The following is a 23,943-nucleotide window of genomic DNA, read 5'->3' on the forward strand; positions in this document are numbered from 1 at the left end:
CATCCAGCAAGTGATGAAGTTATTTAGAAATTATTGCACCAGATCCCAGAATGAGTGTGCTGCACTGTAATGAAACATCATACACAAAGGAAACAATGCCAACACATCAAATGTGACTTGCAAAGATCAGACATTTGTTGGCAACAGAAATCCTATGCAATCAACAATAGAGCGAGCACTTATGAAGGTGCTGTGGGCTCCATTAACACACCATGTGCCAAATGACAATGTGGAACCCACCTGTCTAGGAAGGTGTTGTGCCATGATTTCCTCTAGGCTACAATTACATAGGCTAACAGGAACATCCGGATAGGAGAAAAAAGCAGGAGCTGGGGCAGAAAGCCTAAGACAAAATGTCAAAAATACCTTTCAGAGTTTGCAAATGTTCAGGATGGGAATATATCTATATGGAATTGGTTGAAAGCAAGTTTGAATTGTTATGCTTGTGCTCTTTATTAAATGATAATAAAAAATGAAGCATAGACTACTTCCAAGATGGCCGCCAACTGGTAAACACTGTGTCGCCCGAGCTCCCCGAACAGCATCGGCCCTGACGGACCCAGCAGACCCCCGGCAGCGATCACCAGCCCTCCCCGGCTGATCTCTCCTTGCTCCGTTGGAGACCCAGGAATCGGACTGCAGCCGAGGACGTCTCAGAGCACAACAGCTGAGCTTCACGACCGGGCGGACTGGAGGCGGGCGTGTGGTGATCAGGAGCGGGACGATCCAAGGGGGAGCTCTGCTTTGCCTTTGGGCTTACCGGCGGGGCGGAGTGCTTGAGGCGCACCCAGTGGGGGCTTGGACCTCAGTGGCGACAAGAGGCAGGACAGGCATTCTACTGAAGAGGAGCGCCGGGGGCCGCCAGGGAGCACTGCCCCGGTGCGGCTGTGGAGGCGCAGAGCCCGGCAACTCTCCCCAGGTGGTGGGCTGAGCCGTGGGAGGAGCGGCCTCAGAGCGGAGACCATCGGCCGCGGCCGGAAAGGGGACGGCCCCCGGATCGGGGGCAAGGCTGGAGGAGAGCAGACGGAGGGGCCCCCGGTGCGCCGCAGAGAGCCTCGCTGCCGGGCGAGCCTCCCATCAAGTAAGGAGTGAGGGGGGGACCCCGGAGGGTGGAAGACAGTCTCAGACTAAATCAGAGGGAGAGGTGATCCCCTCCAGGGCCCCCCGCCGACCCGGCTGCTGCCACTTCGGGTGACCTCAGAGGGACATTCAGCAGCTCTATAATATTTGGACTGGCCCAGGCCTCTGGAAACGCTCAGGTCTCTTGGGGCCCTACCAGAGACTAAGAAAGGAGGCACTAGCTAAAGGGCCTGAACCAAGAGGATCTCACATCACAGCAAGGGGGTATTGGTCAGATTGGGCCATCCCCCTCCCGAGCGCACGCCCCTCCTCTCCTCCATTTTTCATAATGTCCAGGAACAGGGTCAAAGATCCCCCAATAGCGGCGAAGAACTCAAAGAAAGTCCAAGATGGGACACTTGCCAAAATCTGGTCCCGGGAGATGGAGGAGGAGAAGGGGGGTCCCCTTGGAGAAGAAGGGGCAGGAGATTCGAGGCAGTGCTTAATACAGACCCCCCAGGATGCATTAGTCACACATGGAATGCTCAAACAATTCCTGGGGGAAATGGTTGATAAAATTGCGGAAGCCGGCCAAAGACAGAGGGACACCCTGAGGGAGGAACTAGCAGAGGGTGTAACGCTCACCTGATTCCCACAGAGGCGCAGGTCTGGCTTCGAGTGCTGATGCTTCTTCAATGGTGAAGCGCAGGACTCTGAAGATGGACAGGAAGGGCCCCTCTACTCTAGCTTCTCTGGCTCGCAGGAATATTCCCCTGTGCGTGAAAAGGGAGTATTACCTACTGACTGAGTTATGCTCAAGCCACCCACTCTCTTCCAACCCTCCACGATACTCTTCCACGATTCCCCGTGAAGTCTCACCTTAGGGTCAGGAAGGATGACCTCTCCATCCTGCTTCTGATGCAGGGGCGCGTTGAAACCCAGTTACTTCACTGGATTGAGGATTGATGGGAGTTCAGGTAGGCTTGACTATTCAGGTAAGGCGCTGTAAAAGTTCTGCTGCAAGTTCAAAAGTCCAAGCTTAAAAATAATGTTCATTGTCGTGTTGCAGCAAGCGCTAATGCTTAGGTCTTTTTCCCCTTAGGGGCCGGGGTTCGGAATGCCGGAGATATGGCGCCGACCCGAAGTGAAACGTGCAGTTCCAGTAAATGACAGGTAAGTTCTGGATGAGCGCTCAGGTATTGTCTTTGCATTCGCTCATTCAATGTCTTTGTCTTTTTTCCCCATAGGGGCCGGGGTCCGGAAAATGCCTGGAAGCGGCAAGACCCGAAATAAAATGGGAATGACCCAACAGCTAAGTTTTAGAAGGAAACTGAGCTTTTCCTATTCCTTTCCTTCTCTCACCTTGTTCTTGTCTTTTTCTCTCTAGGCTCTGGGAAGTGGCTGTGGATCCGGATGATCGCTGCTGAAGATGGAGGCGTCCAGGATAGGTGAGAGAAATGCAGCGCTGCAGCGATCGTAGCGAAATGCTTTTAAAAATGATGTCTTCCTTTTCAGGATCGTCGGTGTGATGTCTCCGTGGTGCTGATTTAGCAGGTAAGGTCTTTTGTCTCCCTTTGCAGGTGACCCAGGATACTGACAGGTGTGGCTGAGGTCCAGATGCAGGAGCTGACACGGTGAGCATCCAGCTGCGAGGAGCAGAACAACGCGAAGCGTGAGTTGCTGATAGGGTGTGGTTTAAATAGCTTTGGAAGGAGTTCCAAGTGTGTATCCTTCCACCGATCAGGTATGTATCCTTCCCCGACCACACCCGGGTGGAAAGTAGTCCCACAGGTAAAGTAGTTCCATTCAGGCCTCAAGAGGGCCTGGATGTAGCAGCATGGTCTGCATCAGGTAAGTGCACATTAACACACTTGAACACATGTCTAGCTTTATGAGCCTGGTGCCTAAGGCGCCAGGGCAGGGGTCCAACATGAGCCTGGCACCTAAGGCGCCAGGACTGCGTCCAAAGGGCCCCAGTTTGGGCCCGCTGGCACTCCCCTGGGGGAAATGATGCCTGCCTCTGGGGTTGCTGGGTCGGACCTGGCTCCTTGGAGGTAGGCATCATGACAGTACCGCCCCTCAAGGCCCCTCCCAAGGTTCTTTCCTCCGGGGGTTTCGGAAATCTCCGGTGAAACCTTTGTACTAATCGAGGTGCGTGGACATGGTTACTAGGCTCCCATGATCTCTCCTGAGGTCCATATCCCTTCCAGTCAACAAGATAGAAGAGTTTCGACTTTACCACCTTGGAGTCTAAAATGTCTTTAACTTCAAATTCTAATTCCCCTTCAATTTGAACTGGATCTGGAGGCTTGGACAGTCGGGTTCCTGGTTGTACTGGCTTCAAAAGTGATGCATGAAAAACTGGATGAATACGCATGTTGGACGGTAGATCCAGTTTAAAGGCCACTGGGTTGATTATAGCCTTAATGGGATAAGGTCCTATGAATCTGGGATTGAAGGTTCGCGGGCCCTTGAGGGGTAAATGTTTAGTTGCTAGCCATACCTGGTCTCCTACTTGGTAAGGAGGAGTTTTACTTCGGTGCAAATCAGCGTTTTCTTTATACTTTTTCTTGGCTTGCTGTAAATGACTTGCAGCTTCTTTGAAGGCTCGGGTTATTGTGGAATGCAGATGATTTACTGCGGGCATTTCCAGGGTCAGAGGTGGATCTAGGTCAGAGGTCCGAAGATGGTGACCATACAAAGTATAAAAAGGGGTTTGTCCGGTTCCAGAATGCACTGAGTTGTTGTATGCATATTCTGCGATCCAAAGAATGTCTTTCCAATTCAACTCAGATTGGTGTAACATGCACCGAAGATATTGCTCGAGAGTCTGATTGGTTCTCTCGGTTTGTCCGTCGGTCTGGGGGTGGTGGCTGGTGGATAACCGCACATCTATTTGTGCTAATCGGCAACACTTCTTCCAAAAATGGGAGATAAATTGACTTACACGATCCGAGACTAATACGGAAGGGAAACCATGTATGCGAACTATATTCTCCAGGAATTCCTTGGCCAAGGTGGAAGCTGAAGGCAAACCTTTTAAAGGGATAAAGTGGGCCATTTTGGAGAATAGGTCCACAATTACAAGGATTGTGCTGTAACCAGCAAAAGGAGGCAGGTCGGTTATAAAGTCCATTGACAGGGTGTGCCATGGTGCCGGTGGAATATCCAAGGGTTGAAGTAGGCCGGCTGGCCTTTTCTTTTGAGCTTTGTTTTGGGCGCAATTTCTCAAGAACTGCCCTAACATGTTTTCTGTGCTCAGATTCTGAAGAAGAGTACACCAGGATGTCGTCAATGTAAACAATGACACAGACATCGATAAGTTCCCGAAGAACATCATTCATAAAGTACTGAACGGCGGCAGGTGCATTGCACAAACCGAAGGGCATCACTTGATATTCCAAGAGCCCAAACCTGGTGCGGAATGCAGTCTTCCAGTCGTCGCCTTTTTTTATACGCACCAGGTGATAAGCTCCTCGGAGATCTAACTTGCTGTACACACAAGCGTCTTTCACCTGGTCGATAAGCTCAGGGATCAAGGGCAGAGGATAACGATTCTTAATCGTTATTTGTTTTAGGGCGCGATAGTCTATACACGTTCTAAGGTCACCCTCTTTTTTCGGCACGAAGAACAGAGCTGAAGAGACAGGAGACTTGGACGGGCGAATAAAACCATTGGCTAGTTACTGATCTAAATACTGACGCAAATGCAGGTTCTCAGGTTCCGTAAGAGCATAAATCCTACTACAAGGTAGTTGAGCATTGGGTACCAGATCGATTTGGCAATCATAAGACCGATGGGGAGGTAACGTGTTAGCCTGTTCTTTCTGAAAAACGTCTTGGAATTCTTGGTATTCTGACGGTAACTGTACAGGGGTGGAAGTTGCTGAGGCTAGACCCATAGCTGGATTTCTTGGATAACAAGTTGGTTCACAATCAGGAAAACTTATCATCTTTGCTCGCCAGTCAATTCTGGGATTATGTGTTTCTAACCAAGGAATTCCAAGAATTACTTGAAATTGTGGGGCCTTGATCACATCAAACACGATTGCTTCCCGATGTCCATCCTGACCCACCAGTGTCACTTCAACAGTGGAATGTGTTACAGGCCCTGAGGCTATTTCGGTTCCATCTACTGTAGTAATGACATCTTGGGTTACTTTCGGGCAGAGAGGAAGCATAATCCTGGAAGCCAATTCACGGTCTATGTCATTTCCAATAGCTCCACTGTCGATGTATGCTTTTATAGCATGCAACTGCTGAGGCTGTTTTGGGTCCACGAGTACCATTGGCATGACAAAATGCGAGGTCAAAGAGTTAGTTTTCAAGCTCGGCAAGCGGACCCCTACGCTTGTCGGGCTAGGTCGTTTACCGAATCAGGTGTCAATAATTTGTTATCAGTAGCTCCAACCACCTTCTTAGGTGGTTTAACTGGACAATTTCGAAGAAAGTGACCGGAAGTCCCGCAATACAGACAAAGTTGCATTTGCCGCCTTCTCTCTCGTTCTTTCTGCGTTAATGGTCCTTTAACACCACCGATTTGCATAGGTTCGGATACGTCGGTACTCTTGGAGTTAGCGTGGGTTTTGATCGGTATTCGGGTTTCGTACTTGAACCGATCTGCTTTTCTATTTTGAAGTCTGTGATCAAGTTGAACCACCAAGTCTATGTAATCTGCGCAGACCTGGGGTGGGTTTACTATCTGAGCTAGAACATCCTTAAGCTCTCCGCGCAGGCCTCGATGAAACAATGTGATCCTTTTGTTTTCTGGCCATCCACTGTCCACAACCAGTCTGTTAAAGGTGGCAATGTAGGGCAGAAGATCCTGATTACCTTGTCGTAAGGATAGCAGTTCGTTATCAAGGGCCTGTCCTTGAGAGTGTCGAGCGAACAATCTTTACATGCTGGCCTGGAAGCCCTGAAAATTCTGGAGAATGGGATCATCCTGATTTACCAATGGAATTGACCAATCGGCAGCACTGCCACTGAGGTAAGATAGTATAAAGGCTACCTTGGTCTGGTCGTTAGGGAAGGCTCCAGGTCTGCATAGAAAGTGTAAACGACATTGGTTCATAAAGACGGCATATTTCTTGGGATCCCCCGCAAAACGTTCAGGCGGGGCCAAAGGCATGTGTCCAGGTAGATGTGGAAATGTCTCCGGAATTAGGTAAAGGAGTGTGCCCTGCCTGGGCCTGTAATAACCTTTTGGCTAGGTCATCTGTTCTTTCTTTGGATAGGATCAGTTCTCTTTTGAGAGCGTTAGTCTCCTGGCGAGCTGAGTTTACCTCTGCCCGTAATTCCCCCAAAAGCTGGGCCAGCTGGTCAGTCTCGGAAGTCTCCATAGCGCCCGGGTGGGAAATTGTGGGTAGGCTTCGCGTTCTGTAACGCTCACCCGATTCCCACGGAGGCGCAGGTCTGGCTTCGAGTGCTGATGCTTCTTCAATGGTGAAGCGCAGGACTCTGAAGATGGACAGGAAGGGTCCCTCTACTCTGGCTTCTCTGGCTCGCAGGAATATTCCCCTGTGCGTGAAAAGGGAGTATTACCTACTGACTGAGTTATGCTCAAGCCACCCACTCTCTTCCAACCCTCCACAATACCCTTCTACGATTCCCTGTGAAGTCTCACCTTAGGATCAGGAAGGATGACCTCTCCATCCTGCTTCTGATGCAGGGGCGCGTTGAAACCCAGTTACTTCACTGGATTGAGGATTGATGGGAGTTCAGGTAGGCTTGACTATTCAGGTAAGGCGCTGTAAAAGTTCTGCTGCAAGTTCAAAAGTCCAAGCTTAAAAATAATGTTCATTGTCGTGTTGCAGCAAGCGCTAATGCTTATGTCTATTTCCCCTTAGGGGCCGGGGTTCGGAATGCCGGAGATATGGCGCTGACCCGAAGTGAAACGTGCAGTTCCAGTAAATGACAGGTAAGTTCTGGATGAGCGCTCGGGTAATGTCTTTGCATTCGCTCATTCAATGTCTTTGTCTTTTTTCCCCATAGGGGCCGCGGTCCGGAAAATGCCTGGAAGCGGCAAGACCCGAAATGAAATGGGAATGACCTAACAGGTAAGTCTTAGAAGGAAACTGAGCTTTTCCTATTCCTTTCCTTCTCTCACCTTGTTCTTGTCATTTTCTCTCTAGGCTCTGGCAAGTGGCTGTGGATCCGGATGATCGCTGCTGAAGATGGAGGCGTCCAGGATAGGTGAGAGAAATGCAGCGCTGCAGCGATCGTAGCGAAATGCTTTTAAAAATGATGTCTTCCTTTTCAGGATCGTCGGTGTGATGTCTCCGTGGTGCTGATTTAGCAGGTAAGGTCTTTTGTCTCCCTTTGCAGGTGACCCAGGATACTGACAGGCGTAGCTGAGGTCCAGATGCAGGAGCTGACACGGTGAGCGTCCAGCTGTGAGGAGCAGAACAACGCGAAGCGTGAGTTGCTGATCGGGTGTGGTTTAAATAGCTTTGGAAGGAGTTCCAAGTGTGTATCCTTCCACCGATCAGGTATGTATCCTTCCCCGACCACACCCGGGTGGAAAGTAGTCTCACAGGTAAAGTAGTTCCATTCAGGCCTCAAGAGGGCCTGGATGTAGCAGCATGGTCTGCATCAGGTAAGTGCACATTAAAACACTTGAACACATGTCTAGCTTTATGAGCCTGGCGCCTAAGGCGCCAGGACTGCGTCCAAAGGGCCCCAGTTTGGGCCCGCTGACACTCACCTGGAGGAAATGATGCCTGCCTCTGGGGTTGCTGGGTCGGACCTGGCTCCTTGGAGGTACGCATCATGACAGTGGGTCTCAGGGAAATCAAGAGAGACATTAACAAAGTGGAGGAGAGGGTGGACATTAACGAACGAGCCATACAAGAGAACAGAGGATGCACGAAAGACCGAAAACCTCTTGGAGACCATAGCCGCAGCAATCCAAAACCTGGAGCTGCAGGCAGGGGAGTTGAAGAATCGCTCTAGGCGCATCAATATTCGGGTTAAGGCTCTCCCGGAGACTGTTCTGACCCTGGATCTTGCGCAGATGCTAACAGTTATATTCACGGACCTTTTCGAAGACGAGTCTGGTTTGGATCTCCAATTTGACAGAATCCACAGGGTGGGGACTCCTCGGGCTGATCCCAGCGCAAGGCCAAGAGATGTTTTGGTAGCTTTCCACAGTTTTGTTACGAAGGAGAAGATTATGCAAAAGGCCAGGAAGGCAGGCAAAATCACCTATAATGGCTCTGAGATTTCTCTATATCAAGACATAGCACAGGTGACGTTGGCTAAAAGGAGGCGAATGACTCCGGTTCTGAGGCACTTGAGGGTGCAACAAAAAAAATATTGATTTTTTGTTGGTTTGTCTTTCACCTGGCAAGGCAGGCGACACAACATAATGACATGCTAGCAAGGCTTAGAGCTGCTGGGTATAGAAGAGTAGCAACCGTCAGACACCGCTGAGACAATACCCCGTCGTAAAACACCCAAATCGTGGGAATGGACCACAGTAAGCTCTAAGCGCCCAGCAAAACATGATCGTTCATCGACTAGTCACAACGGGCAAGAACCAAGTGGCCAGCTTGTGACCCCCACTGGAGCCGCCTCTTCGGAGGAGAACAGAGTCTAGAAAAGCAAGACCGGGGAGGGCACTTGCAAAATAAAAAGGGGCACCGTCACGGGCAAGAACCTGATTCATAATGAGGCGGTGGCGGGGAGGAGGAGGACGAATACCTTGGAATAGGATGGATAAATCCTGTGTTGTTCAAGACTGGGGAAAAGTTAGAGCTCAGCTCAAGTAGGCACGATACGAGGGGGCAGACTGCCAGTTGAGCTCGCCCAGGGGGGGAACGGAGGGGAGGGGGGAGCGCGATTACCTCACTGATCCAGGAGTATGGAAACTTCAAGAAGCCTATCAACTCTTATAATGAGTGCCCATCGACAGCAATCATCTGATACCCAGGCCGGAAGGCGTAGGGGGTCACACCCCAGTTCCAGCACCACCTGCTAAAATGGGGCAATTGACGGTACTGTCTTTAAATATAAATGGGTTAAACTCTCCGCTCAAAAGGCAAAATTGGAGAGGTATGTACACAAGGAAAAACCTCATGTGGTTACACTGCACAAAACTCATATTAGAACCCAAGACTCTCATAGAATTAGAATCTGGGGATACTCTAAGCTGCTACAGGCCACTCAGTCTGTTAAAAGAGGGGGGGGGGGGTGGTCATTGGTGTGCGAGATGGAGTGGATTTGGCGGTTAAGGGCTTGCAGTGAGACTCCCAGGTTAGGTACCTGGGGGTGACATTGGAGGGCAGAGGAGAGGTCTATACAGTTGCAACAATCTATGCGCCCAACACCGGTCAGGACCCATTTATGGTGAAAGCCCTCACCAAACTCAGCAATTTTAAGATATGATATATGATATGATATGGCATTTATAACGCGCATATACATAAGTGTTTCAAGGCGCGATTTTGCTGCCGGTCGTATCATATTAACAGGGGATTTCAACATGGCATGGGAGCCCCATAGAGATAGGAGTAGGGTGCTCTGGGGATCGCAGGGTGGGCCCTTGGGGGACCTCAAAGCGAAAATGAAAGATTTGGCGCTGGTGGATGCTTGGAGAGAATTTTCTGGGAGACACGCCCAGATTTACGTTCTACTCGCATGCACATAAAACGCATTCACGTATTGATTATGTATGGGTATCTAGCTCTCTCTTAGGGAATGTAATAGACATTTCACTAGGTCCCATCTCACTCTCAGACCACGCCCCAGTCCTATTGGCAATCACTAGACCGAAGGGGCCCCGGGGCCTGTGGAGTTGGAGGTATCCTACCACTCTCTTTAAAGACCCTATTCTGGCAAGGGAGGTTGACCAAGAGCTTGAAGACTTCGTCACTTACAATAACTGGGGGGGGGGGGGACACCTCGCCGCAGATATGGTGGGATGCCCTTAAAGCCACGATTAGGGGGAAAATCATAGCGATTAAAGTGAGAAGGGAAAGAGAGATGCGAGTGGAGGAGGAGCGGTTGGGCAACAAGCTTAAGGAAGCAATGGTACAGATGGCTGGGAAGCAAACGAGGGCTATTGAAAGAGAGGTTTGCATACTTAGGGCCCAGCTGAACCTCATCCAATATAGACAAGCAGAAAGGAACCTGCTTAGCCTGCGGCAAAAATATTATACCAAAGCAAACAGGACGGATCGCCTGCTAGCCAGGATGCTCCGCAGAGAAGAAAGGGATAGAACGATCTTGAAAATCAGGGGAGACGGGGCCCGGACGCACACCTCTAATAGCGAGATAGAGAGGAGTTCCACAAATTCTACACAAACCTCTATACCTCATGCAACCTGGATCCTAGAACACATGAGTTATTCAAAAAGGGTCAATCTCCTAGCTATAACGGAAGACAGGGAAAGGTTGGAAAGGGCAATAACAGCAGACGAGGTCAGAAAAGCGGTGTCTACACTAGCAACTAATAAGCTCCAGGTCCAGATGGGTTTGTAGCTGAATTTTACAGGCTGCATAAGGAACACCTGATCCCCCACCTCACTAGAGTGTTTAACCACATAGGAGAGACTGGGGTTTTGCCAAGGTCAATGGAGGAGGCAAAGGTGGTTCTCATACATAAGAAAGGCAAGAATTCGGTGCAGTGTGGGGCATGCTGCCCGATCGCTTTAATAAATGTTGACGCTAAGCTATACACTAAGGTGTTGGCATCCAGATTGGACTTCATTATGCCCACAATTGTCCAGACAGAGCAAGCAGGTTTTATAAGGGGTCGCCAGGCGGCTGATAACGTGAGGAGAATAGTTCACCTGACGGAAAAAGCCCACAGGAGGGGGTTCCGGCTTTCCTCCTGGCAATAGATACCGAAAAGGCATTTGATCGGGTGGAGTGGAGCTTCCTCTTCGCCACGATGCATAGGATGGGGTTTGGCCCTAAATTCATAGATCGGGTAAGGGCCAATTATCAAAAACTGACCCTTAGACTGGCGATTAATGGGAGTATATCAGGTCCGGCGCTGGTAGAGCGAGGTACCAAACAAGGCTGCCCACTCTCCCCATTGTTGTACGCTGTCCACTTGGAGCCTTTTTTAACTGCAATCAGGGAGGCAGAAAATATAAAGCGTATACCGTTTGGGGGGGCAAGAGCATAAAGTAGCCGCCTTTGCAGATGATTTGCTCCTCACGTTGATAGAGCCAAAGGTGTCTCTCCCAGCGTTCTGCGATGAACTTAACAATTTGGACAAGTAGCAGGGCTGATGATGAATCCAAGCAAATCAGAAATACTCAGCCTGGGTTTAACGCGGTCCGCCGAGAGATACATCAGGAACAGCTACGCCTTCAGGTGGGCTGCTAAGCACATTAAATATTTTGGAGTGTACCATACCAGGACACTAGGAGAACTGATTAGGGCAAATTATGTTCCCCTGATACAGAAAATTAAATCAAAATTGGTCGACTGGGGTCCCCTAAGCATTTCCTGGCTTGGACGCATTAATGTACTAAAGATGGTGGTTCTACCCCAGCTTTTATACCATTTCAAGGCCCTCCCAAACATAGTCCCACATAGCTTCTTCAGAGCATTACACAAGATCATGAGAAGGTTTATAACGAACCTTAAGAAACCGAGGTTGGCAGCACCTCTCATGAGGGCACCTAGTCACCGGGGGGGATTGGGTGTGCCAGACTTTAGGGCGAACTATCTAGCAGCCCAAATTAGAATTATTAGAGACTGGCAGAAGGATGACCGTAAAAAACCTTGGAGATCAATGGATAGAGCGGTGGTGGCGGGGAATCTGGAGGGAATGCTCTGGAAGCCAAGGGCAGCTAGAACCCCTCAAATGTATGCAAGCGATTTTACAACGACTGTGGGAGAAGCGTGGGACTCGGCAGTGAAGGGATCCCATATCACCACATTCCCCTCCCCATATGCCCCTATATTTCGAAAACCCACAATTTACCCCGGGATGTAAGAACACTTGATGCATGGTATCAGGGTGGATGTCGGATGATACGTGAAATGTATCAGGGGGGCACAGTTAAGGAATTTGAGAAATGCCAGGTGGATTTTAGCCTAGATGAACCACACAGTTATGGGTATATACAATTGCGACATTGGCTGTCCCACTCAGATATGCGTCAAACAGGCACAAGACTGTTAACGCCCTTCGAGAAATATTTGGATACGGATTCGGGGGATAGGGGGTTAACGGTGTCCATTTATAAACATATAAAGGAGGGAGAAGATCCCCCGGCCAGGAAATACATGCAGAAGTGGCAGTTGGACACAGGGGCAGATATCGGAGATCCAGAATGGCAACATCTGTGGGCTCAAATACCGAAATTAACAAGGTCCCTCCAGATTCGGGAGTTCTGGCTAAAATTGCTGGTCCAATGGCATCTAGCCCCAGTCAGATTAAATAAGATCTATCCGCTATTATCCTGGAGATGCTGGAGAGCCTGTGGGAGAATTGGCATATGGGCTCACATATGGTGGGAATGTCCAAAATTAGATATGTTCTGGGGTCAAATACGGCAGGCTGCGCTCCACACTCTGGGGAATGTGGGGGGGGCAAGAATCGAGCACTCGACATGATAGGCTTGGGTGGAGTTTTGGGAGACGTTCCCACCAAGTCCCGTCGCAAGATTTATGTTATATTGATGATGTCGACTGCCCTGGTGCTGGGGCGTCAATGGAAGTCAAAGAACCACCACAAGAACATGAATGGGTTACCAAAATGTGGTCGGTGCTAGCTATGGAGTGGCTCACTTACTCAATACAAGGAGAGCATATGAAATTTAGGTCGGATTGGGCCGTACTGAAACTATCTAAAGGAGGGAGCGCGCAGAGCATGGTGCCTTGAAGTCGATGACGCTGCTGGGAATTGTAGAACCTCAGGAAGATTCAGATCTGTAAGCGGAGCTCCCTGCGAGCGACTTGGAGATGAGAACAAGTTGGGCTGTTTCTCCTGGATCGGGGAGGGAGGGTAGGGGGAGGGTGATGTGGGGGTGGGAGAGTTCTTCACAAGTTGAATGTTTTTGTTGTTGTGAGCATGAGAAATGCAAATAAAAACCAAGTTGAAAAAAAAAATTAAGCATAACTGTGTGCTTAGCAAAAGGCACCAAATACGCACCCTGTTGTCATAAACTTTCTTGAGCGCTTCATAGCGGATGGATCCCTGGAAGATCACACCTTGGAATGTGTTGGTTTTGTCACTAGCCACCAGCTCAACACAGACCATCTCACCTTCGCCAACTGTCATATCACTAAACACCTGTAACCACATGCAAGCATCATTAGTTAAAGGCAAACATCAAAGATAGCACAACAACGTCAATTTGAGATTATATAACATGTTCATAAAACATTTAGAAAATCATGTCATGCATTTAACAATGCATGAATTAGAGCACAAAATGCCAAATACCAGCTCTAGCTATAGGCCAACTCAATGGCACACTCCTTTCAGTGACTTGTATATAGTGATTAAATCAACCTGCTAATAATTCAACCCTGTAACTTACAAATTGCACAGTGATCTATGCAGCAGGTGTGTATATCAAACAAGCTATTTTACTCAGATGTGACCGTGCTGTAGGTTATTTTCTACATTTAAATAGTAGATGTCCGAGCAGGTAAATATGAGCTAGAATGGACTTTCAATTCACTTAATTACTATGACGCTATCATATTGTTTTACGAGAGAAAGTAGCATGCACCATTTTGGACTTACAAAGGGGCAGCTCAATTTTTAGATTCTATTAAAGTGACGAATGTTAAATGAATGATTAATTTCTCGCTGGCATATGAAATCTAGGAAACTTAAAGCTATGCAACTCATATTTTACAAAGCTATAAAAACAAGATAGTACATGCATACCAATTAGGCTTAATGTGCAATTCTCCAAGTCATAGGTGCTTTTTCCAAGAGAACCACTAGAATATGTTTTCCAACTATGGACATCGCATTGGTTTTAATTGATTCCAGTTTGCTGGTACATTTGCATGATATGATAACTAGCCTTTTCTGTAAATGGTCAACGGATGTGGAATTGCTATGTGCTCCAAATCTGGCTTTTCCCCTGCATTTCAAGAAGGAACAAAAAATCCTTTCTTTCACACAACTTGTCAACAGAGACTGGCCTTCCGTAAAACTATGAAAGCTGAACCTCATACAGACATTATAAAATAAAACACATCTGAACTAATGGACTGCTAGTTGGCCACTATAACAGTTATTGACGTTCAAGTTACACCCACACACCAATCCCTTATCATGAAGTGTGTATCCCCGTTTTACTATGAAACATGCTCAGCTGCATTGAACATTGCTGACATGATCGCAGGTTGTTATGCTTATTCTAATACTACACTCAAATAGAGATTACTAAATGATGTAGTCTTTCTTACAAGAACTTACAACTTTGTTAAAAGCATTATGACAAGGAAAGGGGATCATTATCAAGGTACATGCCCCTTTTCTGCTACAGTCAAAGATTTATTGGTCTAGCAACCAAATCTGAACAATCCTATCACGCAAGTGACTCAATGTTAAAACCATATTGCTCACCTCTTCAAAGTTGTCAATCATGTAAAAGATATTGGGGTAGCTGATCTTGGATTCCTCTCCTTTACTGTCCATTGGATGTTTGCTTGGTGAGGCAAACACTTGCTGAAATGGATTCAGAATAGATAAACAATCAACTTTTCTTTCAATAACAAAATATCAATTTTCTGCTAGGAGACAGAAGATCGTAATGTAGGGTTATTCCACCTGTTACATGCCTGCATTCTTACAACGAGAGCAAACAATGGCCATTATAGGCTTCCAAATTATGTCTATAATGTGAGTAGAATGTTCCGCCTCATTAAGGGAATACTGCTCTACATTAAACACTGAAAAAAGGAGAGGGAACTTGGTATGCCAGTGTTGAGGATATTCACTAGACATTATTACCCTCCTATAACTACAGTGCATGCAATGGAACTCCCAACATTACAATGTTTCGCTATTTTAACTTAAAAACAGAAATAGCTTTCTTCATTACATTTTAGGGGTCCATATATACTAGTCTCTGAGCAAACATCTCGTAATTAACTAGAAATAATTGGAACCTCTGTGACTCTTTTCCAATCTTGATATTCTGGTCATATGTTAATAAGAAAATCCTTATCGTTAAATGCAACGCATCACTTCTGTTTTACTTGTATATGGCAAATAACTTTGTGAAAGCAACTAGTTTATCACGAAGTGCTAATAACTGAAGAACTTCACTGCCATTTATGGAAAGAACCAGAGAATAATGTACTACTGTTTACCCAATTCTTGGATCATTAGAAAGGTTATGCTACAAATTGTTTGTAACCAATCAATCGACTGTTAACATGAAAGCAGGTACAATACTAAGGTAATTTCTGTTGCATCATGGGACGCTGCCAAAAAGAGATTAGGTCACGCAGGTCTGGTACTAAGTGAATACATACATTTTTGGAAATTGATTTCAAAATGGACCTATTCAGATTGGCCACCAGGGGGTGCAGAGATGTGTTGATCCCTCTGCACTGCTCGTCTCCCCCCACCCCCAAGCCGGTTGGGGATTAGATCCCCCCCAGCTAACCCTCACTCATCAAGCTACCCTATCAAGCTTGGGAGTTGAACCAGTAGCGAGATAAGAGCACTGGTATTACAGGGGAGCAATCCCATCCCTCGTAGCCCAAGGGAAAGCGAAATACGGCCCGAGGCAGTGGAGCCGCAGCTAGCCCAGCCTCCGATCCGCTCAGGAGTTCCAGACTGAGTGCACCCAGATGCGGGGGATCCAGAGAGGCCTGAGAGAAGTGGCCACCTCGCAACAGCAAGACACCCTCGACCCTCCGGGATCTGACAACAGAGGAGGTGGCCCTGATAAGCCACTCTGAGCAAGATAGGTGAGGAGATCCACACAGACTCAGTGTGGCGTGAGGCGGGCCCGAGGCAGTGGAGTTGATGTGCCACCCGGCAATACCCACCCTCGCTCCCCCAGGGAGTGACTGTGCAACAGGGGTGCGAGGGACAACCAAAAAAGAAAAACAAAAAAGAACCGGTGGAAGAAAAAGAAGACGAGAGAGGAAACCTTGAGCCCCTACTTAGCAGAACACCCCCCACTCCTGGCGTAGGAGGCTGCCTGGGGCCCCCTGACCGGGTTTTGAGAGCGGCACAGGAGCAACGACGAGCAGCAATAGGCCACGGCCTGGATGCCACCAGAAAATCGGCAGCTGGCGAGGCTGTCAGGAAGGTGGGTGACCAGTGGATGAGAGAGGGTTGCCCCCCAAACCCCTGGCAAAAATGCTCAGGAGTGCCGCATGCTCCCCAACCCCCCTTCAGGGGTCCCGATTTGCCACGCCTGTCACCACGAGCCTGGAGCAACGAAGAGGCTGCACACCCAGACAGGCACCTGAAGTCCCAACAAGTTAAAGTTATTAGAGGAAATAAGGGGGTTCAGAGCACACATCACTAAAAGACTTGATGGGCTTGACAAGAAAGTGGACGACATGGATGACAGAATTCAAGGCCTGGAGGCGAATCAATCCTCGACGGACATCCTAGAAACTCAAATTGACAGGAGAATTTCGGAGCTGGAAAGGAGGTAAGAGCAATGTGCACTGAAAATAGACAACTTTGAGAACCGCGAATGATGGTGTAACTTATGGTTCTTCAATTTTCCAGAAAGAGGGTAAAACGCAAAGCGACATAATCAAAGCAATAAACAACGTGATTAAAAAGCTATTTAATGATGACAATACGACCGTGCACACCATCGAAAAAACACACAGAGCCGGAGCGGTCTCCAAGGGTCCACGGTCGGTGCTGGCTAAATTCCAGTACTACACTTAGAAAATGAAAATATTGGACATTGCGAGGAAGAAGGACCCTGTTGAATGGGAAACTGCCACAATTACAATATTCCAGGATCTATCTATCTTCACCCTGACCAGGAGGAGACTCTGCGGCCCCCTAACGAAATGGCTTAACTCCAAGAGAGTGAGATACAGATGGGGCTTTGCCTTCTCGCTGTCCTTCGAATTTGACGGGTTAAAGTATAGACTCATAACGGAAGATGACATCAACAGAATTACACAGGAGATTCTTGGGGAGGCGGAGCCAGGGCCCTCGCAGAGTGCCCAAGAGGGCACACTGAGCAGAGCCTGGAAGACCAAAGTTCTGACAGACAGATGCAGAGTCAAAGGCCAATGTAAATTCAAATAATCAGGAGGGGGAACAGAGGTGATATGCCCAGCACGGTGCAGCTGTTCAGGGAAAGACTTGTGAGCACTACGTGGAGAGCAGCGAAGGTCATGCCCGTCTCCAGCAGCATGGGTTTAAAAAGTTCAGTCTGATGTGAAAGATGACCGCTGACCTTTCCCTGTGCAAATAACAGGGGTGACGGATCGATGACACAAGGTGGGGTTCGGGGGAGCTCAGAGATGTCATTACGTTGAAATGAAAGCCAGGGGGAGAAACAGATTTTGGTGGTTTGGTCCATTAATGTTTCAGACGCCTGGGAGGGGGCAAGGAGGGGGAGAGTTGGGGATGATGTTTATTCAGGGGGTCACAAGTTTGACCATACAAGTAATTGTTCTCTACGGAAAGTCAGGAACTAGAGGTATACTAGTGATAGGTTGAAAGCTCAATGTTGGTACTTGTTCCATGAAAATCGGAGGAGACTCATTGAGGACTTTACAGAATAAAATGTCAAGTATGAATAATTAATTGCCAATGGGTTTGTTGAATGTCAGAACTCACCTAACAAGAGATTGTTAACGATCTGTGAGATTTACCGCTTGAAGTTAGGTATTATGTTTTTACAGGAGACATTGGCAGATTGGGAGGGAGCCAACTCTGAAAGCGAGGTCGATTAACAAGGTATACTCTGCTTCGCCCACCTCAAAAAAACAAGGTGTTGCAATCATAGTGGCCAGTAGACTGAACTTTGTGTTTGAGGCTGAGAAGATAGACTCTGGTGGACGATTTTTGATGATAAAATGGACAAATAAGGGCAAAATGATAACATTGGTGTCTGTGTATTGCCCTAATGAGGGCCAGGAATAATTCAGGGATGGGGTGTAGAGTATGATCCAAACTTTCAAAGAGGGGCACTTGTTTATAGGAGAAGACTTTAACATGGTATTAGATCCGGCCTGGGATAGGAAAAGAATAACCCCTCATAAGGCGTCCCAGGGGGAATGCAAGAGGGCTCTGTGCTTTCAGCAAACTAACACGGAACTGGGGGTGGAGGAGTCCTTCGCAAGGGTTCAGGGTTGTGACCCCCTATTTACCTATTACTCAAGGGTCCATGACGCATTTTCAGGAATTGACTATGTCCTCATTGAAAGTCACTTAAAAAACAAAGTGTCAGAGTCGGCCACGGTAATGGTGCTGTGGTCAGACAATGACCTGGTCATAGTTAAATTGGGAGACTGGTTAATGGAAAAGAACAATGGTAGATGGACATGAAACAACCAGTTATTAAAAGATAAAGACCTCACCTTAAAGCTGCTAGGGGCAATAAGAGAATTCTTTCAACTGAATGACAATAGCGAAGTGGGGATCCCAATAATTTGGGAAGCCTTCAAGGCAAGGCTCTGAGAATCCTGTTAGGAATGGGTGCCACAAGGAAAAGGGAGAGCGCGGCCCAGGATGCAAAATTCAGGGGTAAAATAAAATCCCTCCAACCGGGAGGGAAATTGAGGACCCAGTTGTTTCTGTGTGAAGCTAGAGAAACTCACGAAATACAAAGCAGAACTAAAAGCCCCCCTGATCCACCAAACGGAGCGAAAATGATCGTTTTAAAAACAAAGTATATGGAGAAGGGGGAGCAAGCTGATAGAATTCTAGCCTGCAGATTGAGGGAAGAAAGAGGTTGCTGCAATCCACCCAACGGATGGAATTAAACAAATTGAAGACGCGCGAATAGCAGAGGAGTTCCTCACCTATTACAAAACCCTCTATAAAACCGAATGGGAATCGGAGGGCTCCAATATCTAGGAGTTCCTGAACTCGCTCACAATCTTACGAATCTCCGAAGATAAAAACAGAGGTACTCGAGCCCCCAATTACGTAACAGGAGATACCCACCACGATTGGTAATATGAAGTGGGGTACGGCACCAGGGGACTACGGGTTCACGGTTCGGTTTTACAAAAAGTTCTGTTCCACTTTAGCTCCCTTTGTTAAACATTTTGGTCATAATGTCATGGAAACCGGAGAGCTCCCAAGCTCCATGCTCACGGCCCGAATTATAGTCATCCCTAAGGAAGGCAACGACCCATCCCAATGCCAATATCACCCCATTTCCCTGTTGAACAGCGATGTTATGTTCTTGGTGAAAGTGCTTGCCAAAAGACTGCAGCCCCAGATGCCCTCCCTCATTCACAGCGACCAGGTGGGATTTATGCAAGGCCATCAAGGCCCTGACAACATAAGAAAAACGATTGACCTAATGCACGAGGCACACACCAGGGTTTGAACGCCCATCTGGTTTCCATAGACTTTGAGAAAGCATTTGACCGAGTGGAGTGGGCATATATGGGTAAGGTGTTGCAAAAGATGGGGTTGGGACATACATTTAGGCAGTGGATCTCTGCCCTGTATAATGGTCCGATGGCAAGGATTGCAGTGAATGGGGTAGTCTCCGCTCCGTTCCACCTATCTAGAGGAACAAGGCAGTGGTGCCCAATCTCCCCCCTCATATACACAATGACGATGGAGTCACTGGCTTTTGCAATCAGGAAAAACACAGAAATACGAGGAATCCAGTGTGGGGGACGTCAACTTCCAATTGTCCTTATTCGCGGATGACATCCTGTGTAATTGAAGAGAGATAGACCAATCACGACCAGAGCTCCTTGAGCAAATTGAAGCGTTTGGTAATTTTTCAAGTCAAATGTAATGCCGATTTGGGGCGATGACCTGGAATCAAGAGGTAAAAGCCAGTTCTGTGGGATGAGAGTGGAGAACTCAGTCATGGCATATTTAGGGATTACCCTACCCAGAAATCTCTCGAGGCTGGTGGGGATGAACTTCGGCCCCATGGTAGAAATAATTAGAGCGGACCTCTTAAGATGGGCCCCATTAACGCTTGCGTGGTTTGGTCGAATGGTGTCAGTAAAAATAAATATTCTGCCACAGTTGCTTTACCTATACACAGCCCTCCATACGGCTCTCCCGGACCCCTTTTTTACAGATCTGAATGCAATGATAAATAGATTTGGAGAGGGAAGAAACCCAGAATCAAAAGATCCACCCTAACCCGGGTCATGATGGAACTCCCGAGGGAAGACCTAGGTACATACTGGTCTTACATCGAGGACTTATATAACCACCCAAAAAAAGTCAGATTTGTTATGGTCCCCCAGCAAAGCCATCCCTGACGATGTTAAGAAACACCTCGCTGTGCTGTGGAGGCTATGGATGTAGGGCAAGTTCAATGACCTCACTTCTTGGCCCTCCCGACTGCGTTGACTATGGGGAGCTCCGCTGGACATCGGTGGTAGGGGGTTCTGACACTCTCAATCATAGTCAGACGGAGGGCTGGAAAGGGCGCAGCAACTGTTCACAGATGGTCACTTCCTAGAATACGAATACCTGACGGGCACTCTTAGTGCAGGGAGGCTGAGTGTTTTTGAATACCTATGGTTGAAGGGGACTTTGTCCAACCCAAAATGACTCTCCAAAGTCTTGCGTCCCCTTACTCCTTTCGAATAAAGTGATTAATGGAGCCGCCACTCGAAAGGGAGTGCTCTCCAATCTATAGAAGGTGATGGTTACATCAGACTTAAAGGGGTGACAGAACTTCAAGGGTCATTGGGTAGAACAGACAGGTGGGGAAATTGCTGACAGCACTTGGAATAAGATATTCAAACTCATGTTTAGTGGCAAGCTATACACTTCAGCAATGAAACACAACTTTAAAATTCTGCATGGGTGGAGGCTGTCCAAAATGTTAGCGTGAGCCTCGTCCCTCTGCCCCAGGGAGTGTGGCCATTTTGGCATGTGGCATGTAGTGGACATGCCCTTGAATACAGGTATACTGGTCCAAGGTTCTCAGCTGGATCAAAGACACGGTGGGGACAGCCCCAGATTTAGACCGCCTGCAGATAGTACTGGGTGTCCCAGGTGAGGATAGTAACAAGGCTCATTTTCCTAAACTAAGTGAAGCCATGTTGAGAGTGGGGAAAGTGGCCGTGGCACAAAAATGGAAACACAAGGCCCTACTCTCCAAAACATAGTGGATGTACAAACCGTGGGATATTTTCACTTATGAAAAGTTGTCTGCTATGGTAAATGATTGTGTTCAAAAATTTCATGTAGACTGGGGCCTACTCCTCCTGAAATGGGTTAGTGAACATCAGCCCCAGGCCGGATATTATCTCTGAAGTCAAACACTAGGATGACCTTCATCTCTAACAAAGTGACTGGAACGAACCGTTGCCGCAAAACTCTTTTGTTCTCCCGAGCTGTAATCATTTGTACTTGATGTGTTCTCCCGGCAAGTAGAACGTTAAGTGTTATGTTAAAGAGATAAGTTAAGGAAATTCTAAAGTGTAAAACTTGTATTCTGGAGAGAGAGAGAGAGAGAGAGAGAGAGAGAGAGAGAGAGAGAGAGAGAAGAGAGAGAGAGAGAGAGAGAGAGAGAGAGAGAGAGAGAAAAAGAGAGAAAAAGAGAGAGAGAGAGAGAGAGAGAGAGAGAGAGAGAGAGAGAGAGAGAGAGAGAGAGAGAGAGAGAGAGAGAGAGAGAGAGAGAGAGAGAGAGAGAGAGAGAGAGAGAGAGAGAGAGAGAGAGAGAGAGAGAGAGAGCACGCGCTTGGGGCTGGAGAAGACAGTAGGGAGCAAAGAGGAACAGGGGTTTTGGCTTTTTGAGGGCCAAAATGTGGACATTTCTCATAGAACCCACAAGTCCTGTTTACTGTTCCACACCTTCCTGTGTGGACTGGCCTTCAAATTAGGGCGTAGAGCGCAGTGGTGATGACCCATGAAATAGGGATTTGGAGGCCAGTACTCTTCCCAAAAAGTATTGATAGGAAATGGGGACCATTTTATCATCATAGCCTGTCGTCAGTTTTTCACTGAACTATGTGTTGAATGCCATGCCACTCAAGTCTGACGTCCCTTAACCCCTTCCATGCTACAGTGTGTGTGTTCTCGTGTGGCATGGGGTACAGCACAAAGGAATTAATGATGGATTATTAAACACAATTTAGGTACACTTAATGATGACATAAGCGCTTATGTCAAAGGTTCAAGGCGATATCATGGTTCAAATATCAAAAAGCCAGCCTTTTCATCCCCAGAAATTCATACACATGGGCTTAAATGATTTACTGCCCTGAAAGCATCACAGGGCAGATATACACTGTGATGTGCACAATGCACAACTTAAAATCTTCCTCTTTGGATTCATATTAGTTTACTTTGATTATGGTTTAATGCTTGCACGTGCAGGCAAGGCTTTTCTTTTTAAATCTGATGGCTTTTTTTAGCACCCAGCAACCAAATGGACATGCAGAAGTAAACGAGGCTGACTCTAAAAACCATAAAAACCATTCTATCTATCTCAGTGGTATGAACCTCATTTATGTTAAAGCATTTGAGCTGCAGCTGCCCATGAAAAGGATTTAAAGATGGACACCACCACATAAAAAAAACAAAAAACATTCACAAAAAGGGGACACATTCTAAGTTACTGTTTATTGGTGCTTTTTCGTACCACACACTGCAACAGCTGGGCCACTCTGCCACTTGGAAATGTTCATTGCCCATGCTTTTATAGTGCAAGGTAATCCATCAAAACTGGTTTACTGTATAAACACAGACTGATTTAGCATTTGATGATCTGTAAACATAAGTTTACAGATCACCAAAAGCTAAATCAGTCAGTTACCTGGCACCACATATACATTACTGCACAAGTCCTCTGCCATGGTCTTCCATAGAGGTTGTGCCACAGAGGACGATGCAATTTATGAAACATAGTTCAAAACTACAGAAGGGAATTTCATGTTTTCTGCATGATATTTGTGGTAAAAAGCAGGGAAATGATGGCTATCTAAATGAAAGACAGCCTGACAACACTGCTGCTCCATTTTTAAACATCATCCAAGCAGCAATAACCTGCCTCCAAGGTCACATAGGTTTTTCTACAGCCCTCTAACTCCACATGGTTCCACCATAGCCTAGCTAAACCAAATGAAACCTATAACTCACTTAAAACAAATGCAGTGCAAATCCCAATCCGACCCCAAACATGACCAAACCACTTACTGCTCACTTATTACCAAAGCAAAAAAAGGGTCCCATGTCATTTCGACACCCGTTTTTACGACTGGTGTTTTTACTGATAAAAACAGATTTTAAAAAATACATTTTTGGGGGGTTTGGGGGGGGGGGGGGCTGTTCCTCCCTCAAGCACCCGATCCTCTACCTATTGTTTGTTATTTATTTTGGCAAAAACTCGTCGTAGAAACGGGTGTCTATGAAAGGACGTCGTACCAAAAACATCCCCAGTCAGAAAAGTCAAAGCCCTTCATCAACACACCCAGAGAACATTTATAGATTATCTGATGCTTGCTAAATAAACCATGTCTAAAATCACTCAGAGCCCGATATGAAGACATATGCACCAAACCACAAGTATATGGCACAAACATCATTGCCCAATATCAAGACCTATGCACCAAACTAAAAGTATATGAAACAAACATAACCAACAACCAAAAATATCTTACCACTCCTCACTGCTCTCCAGCGCTCAGACATGCACCCCCTTCAAACTCATCACTGCATTCACAATTTCAGCTTCACCAGTTGCACAACTTCGAACAGCAGTCTTCCAATTTATAAGGCCTTTTCAAATCCAAGTGATACCA

General features: G+C 47.2%; 1 protein-coding gene across 2 annotated transcripts in view; it reads right to left on the bottom strand.

Moving 5' to 3' along the window:
- KIAA0930 (KIAA0930 ortholog) overlaps nucleotides 1–23,943 on the bottom strand; it is a 1,042,143-nt gene that overhangs the window by 325,605 nt on the left and 692,595 nt on the right. For both annotated transcript variants that reach the window (XM_069628175.1, XM_069628174.1), the window contains exons 5-6: nucleotides 14,612–14,713; nucleotides 13,175–13,315 (exon numbers count right to left, since the gene is read on the bottom strand). In XM_069628175.1, coding sequence (XP_069484276.1) covers nucleotides 13,175–13,315; nucleotides 14,612–14,713 — 243 coding nt within the window. The remainder of the gene's footprint in view (nucleotides 1–13,174; nucleotides 13,316–14,611; nucleotides 14,714–23,943) is intronic.

The sequence above is a fragment of the Ambystoma mexicanum genome, chromosome 12 (assembly GCF_040938575.1).
Source record: "Ambystoma mexicanum isolate Mex_15411 chromosome 12, UKY_AmexF1_1, whole genome shotgun sequence".
NCBI classification, from domain to species: Eukaryota; Metazoa; Chordata; class Amphibia; order Caudata; family Ambystomatidae; genus Ambystoma; species Ambystoma mexicanum.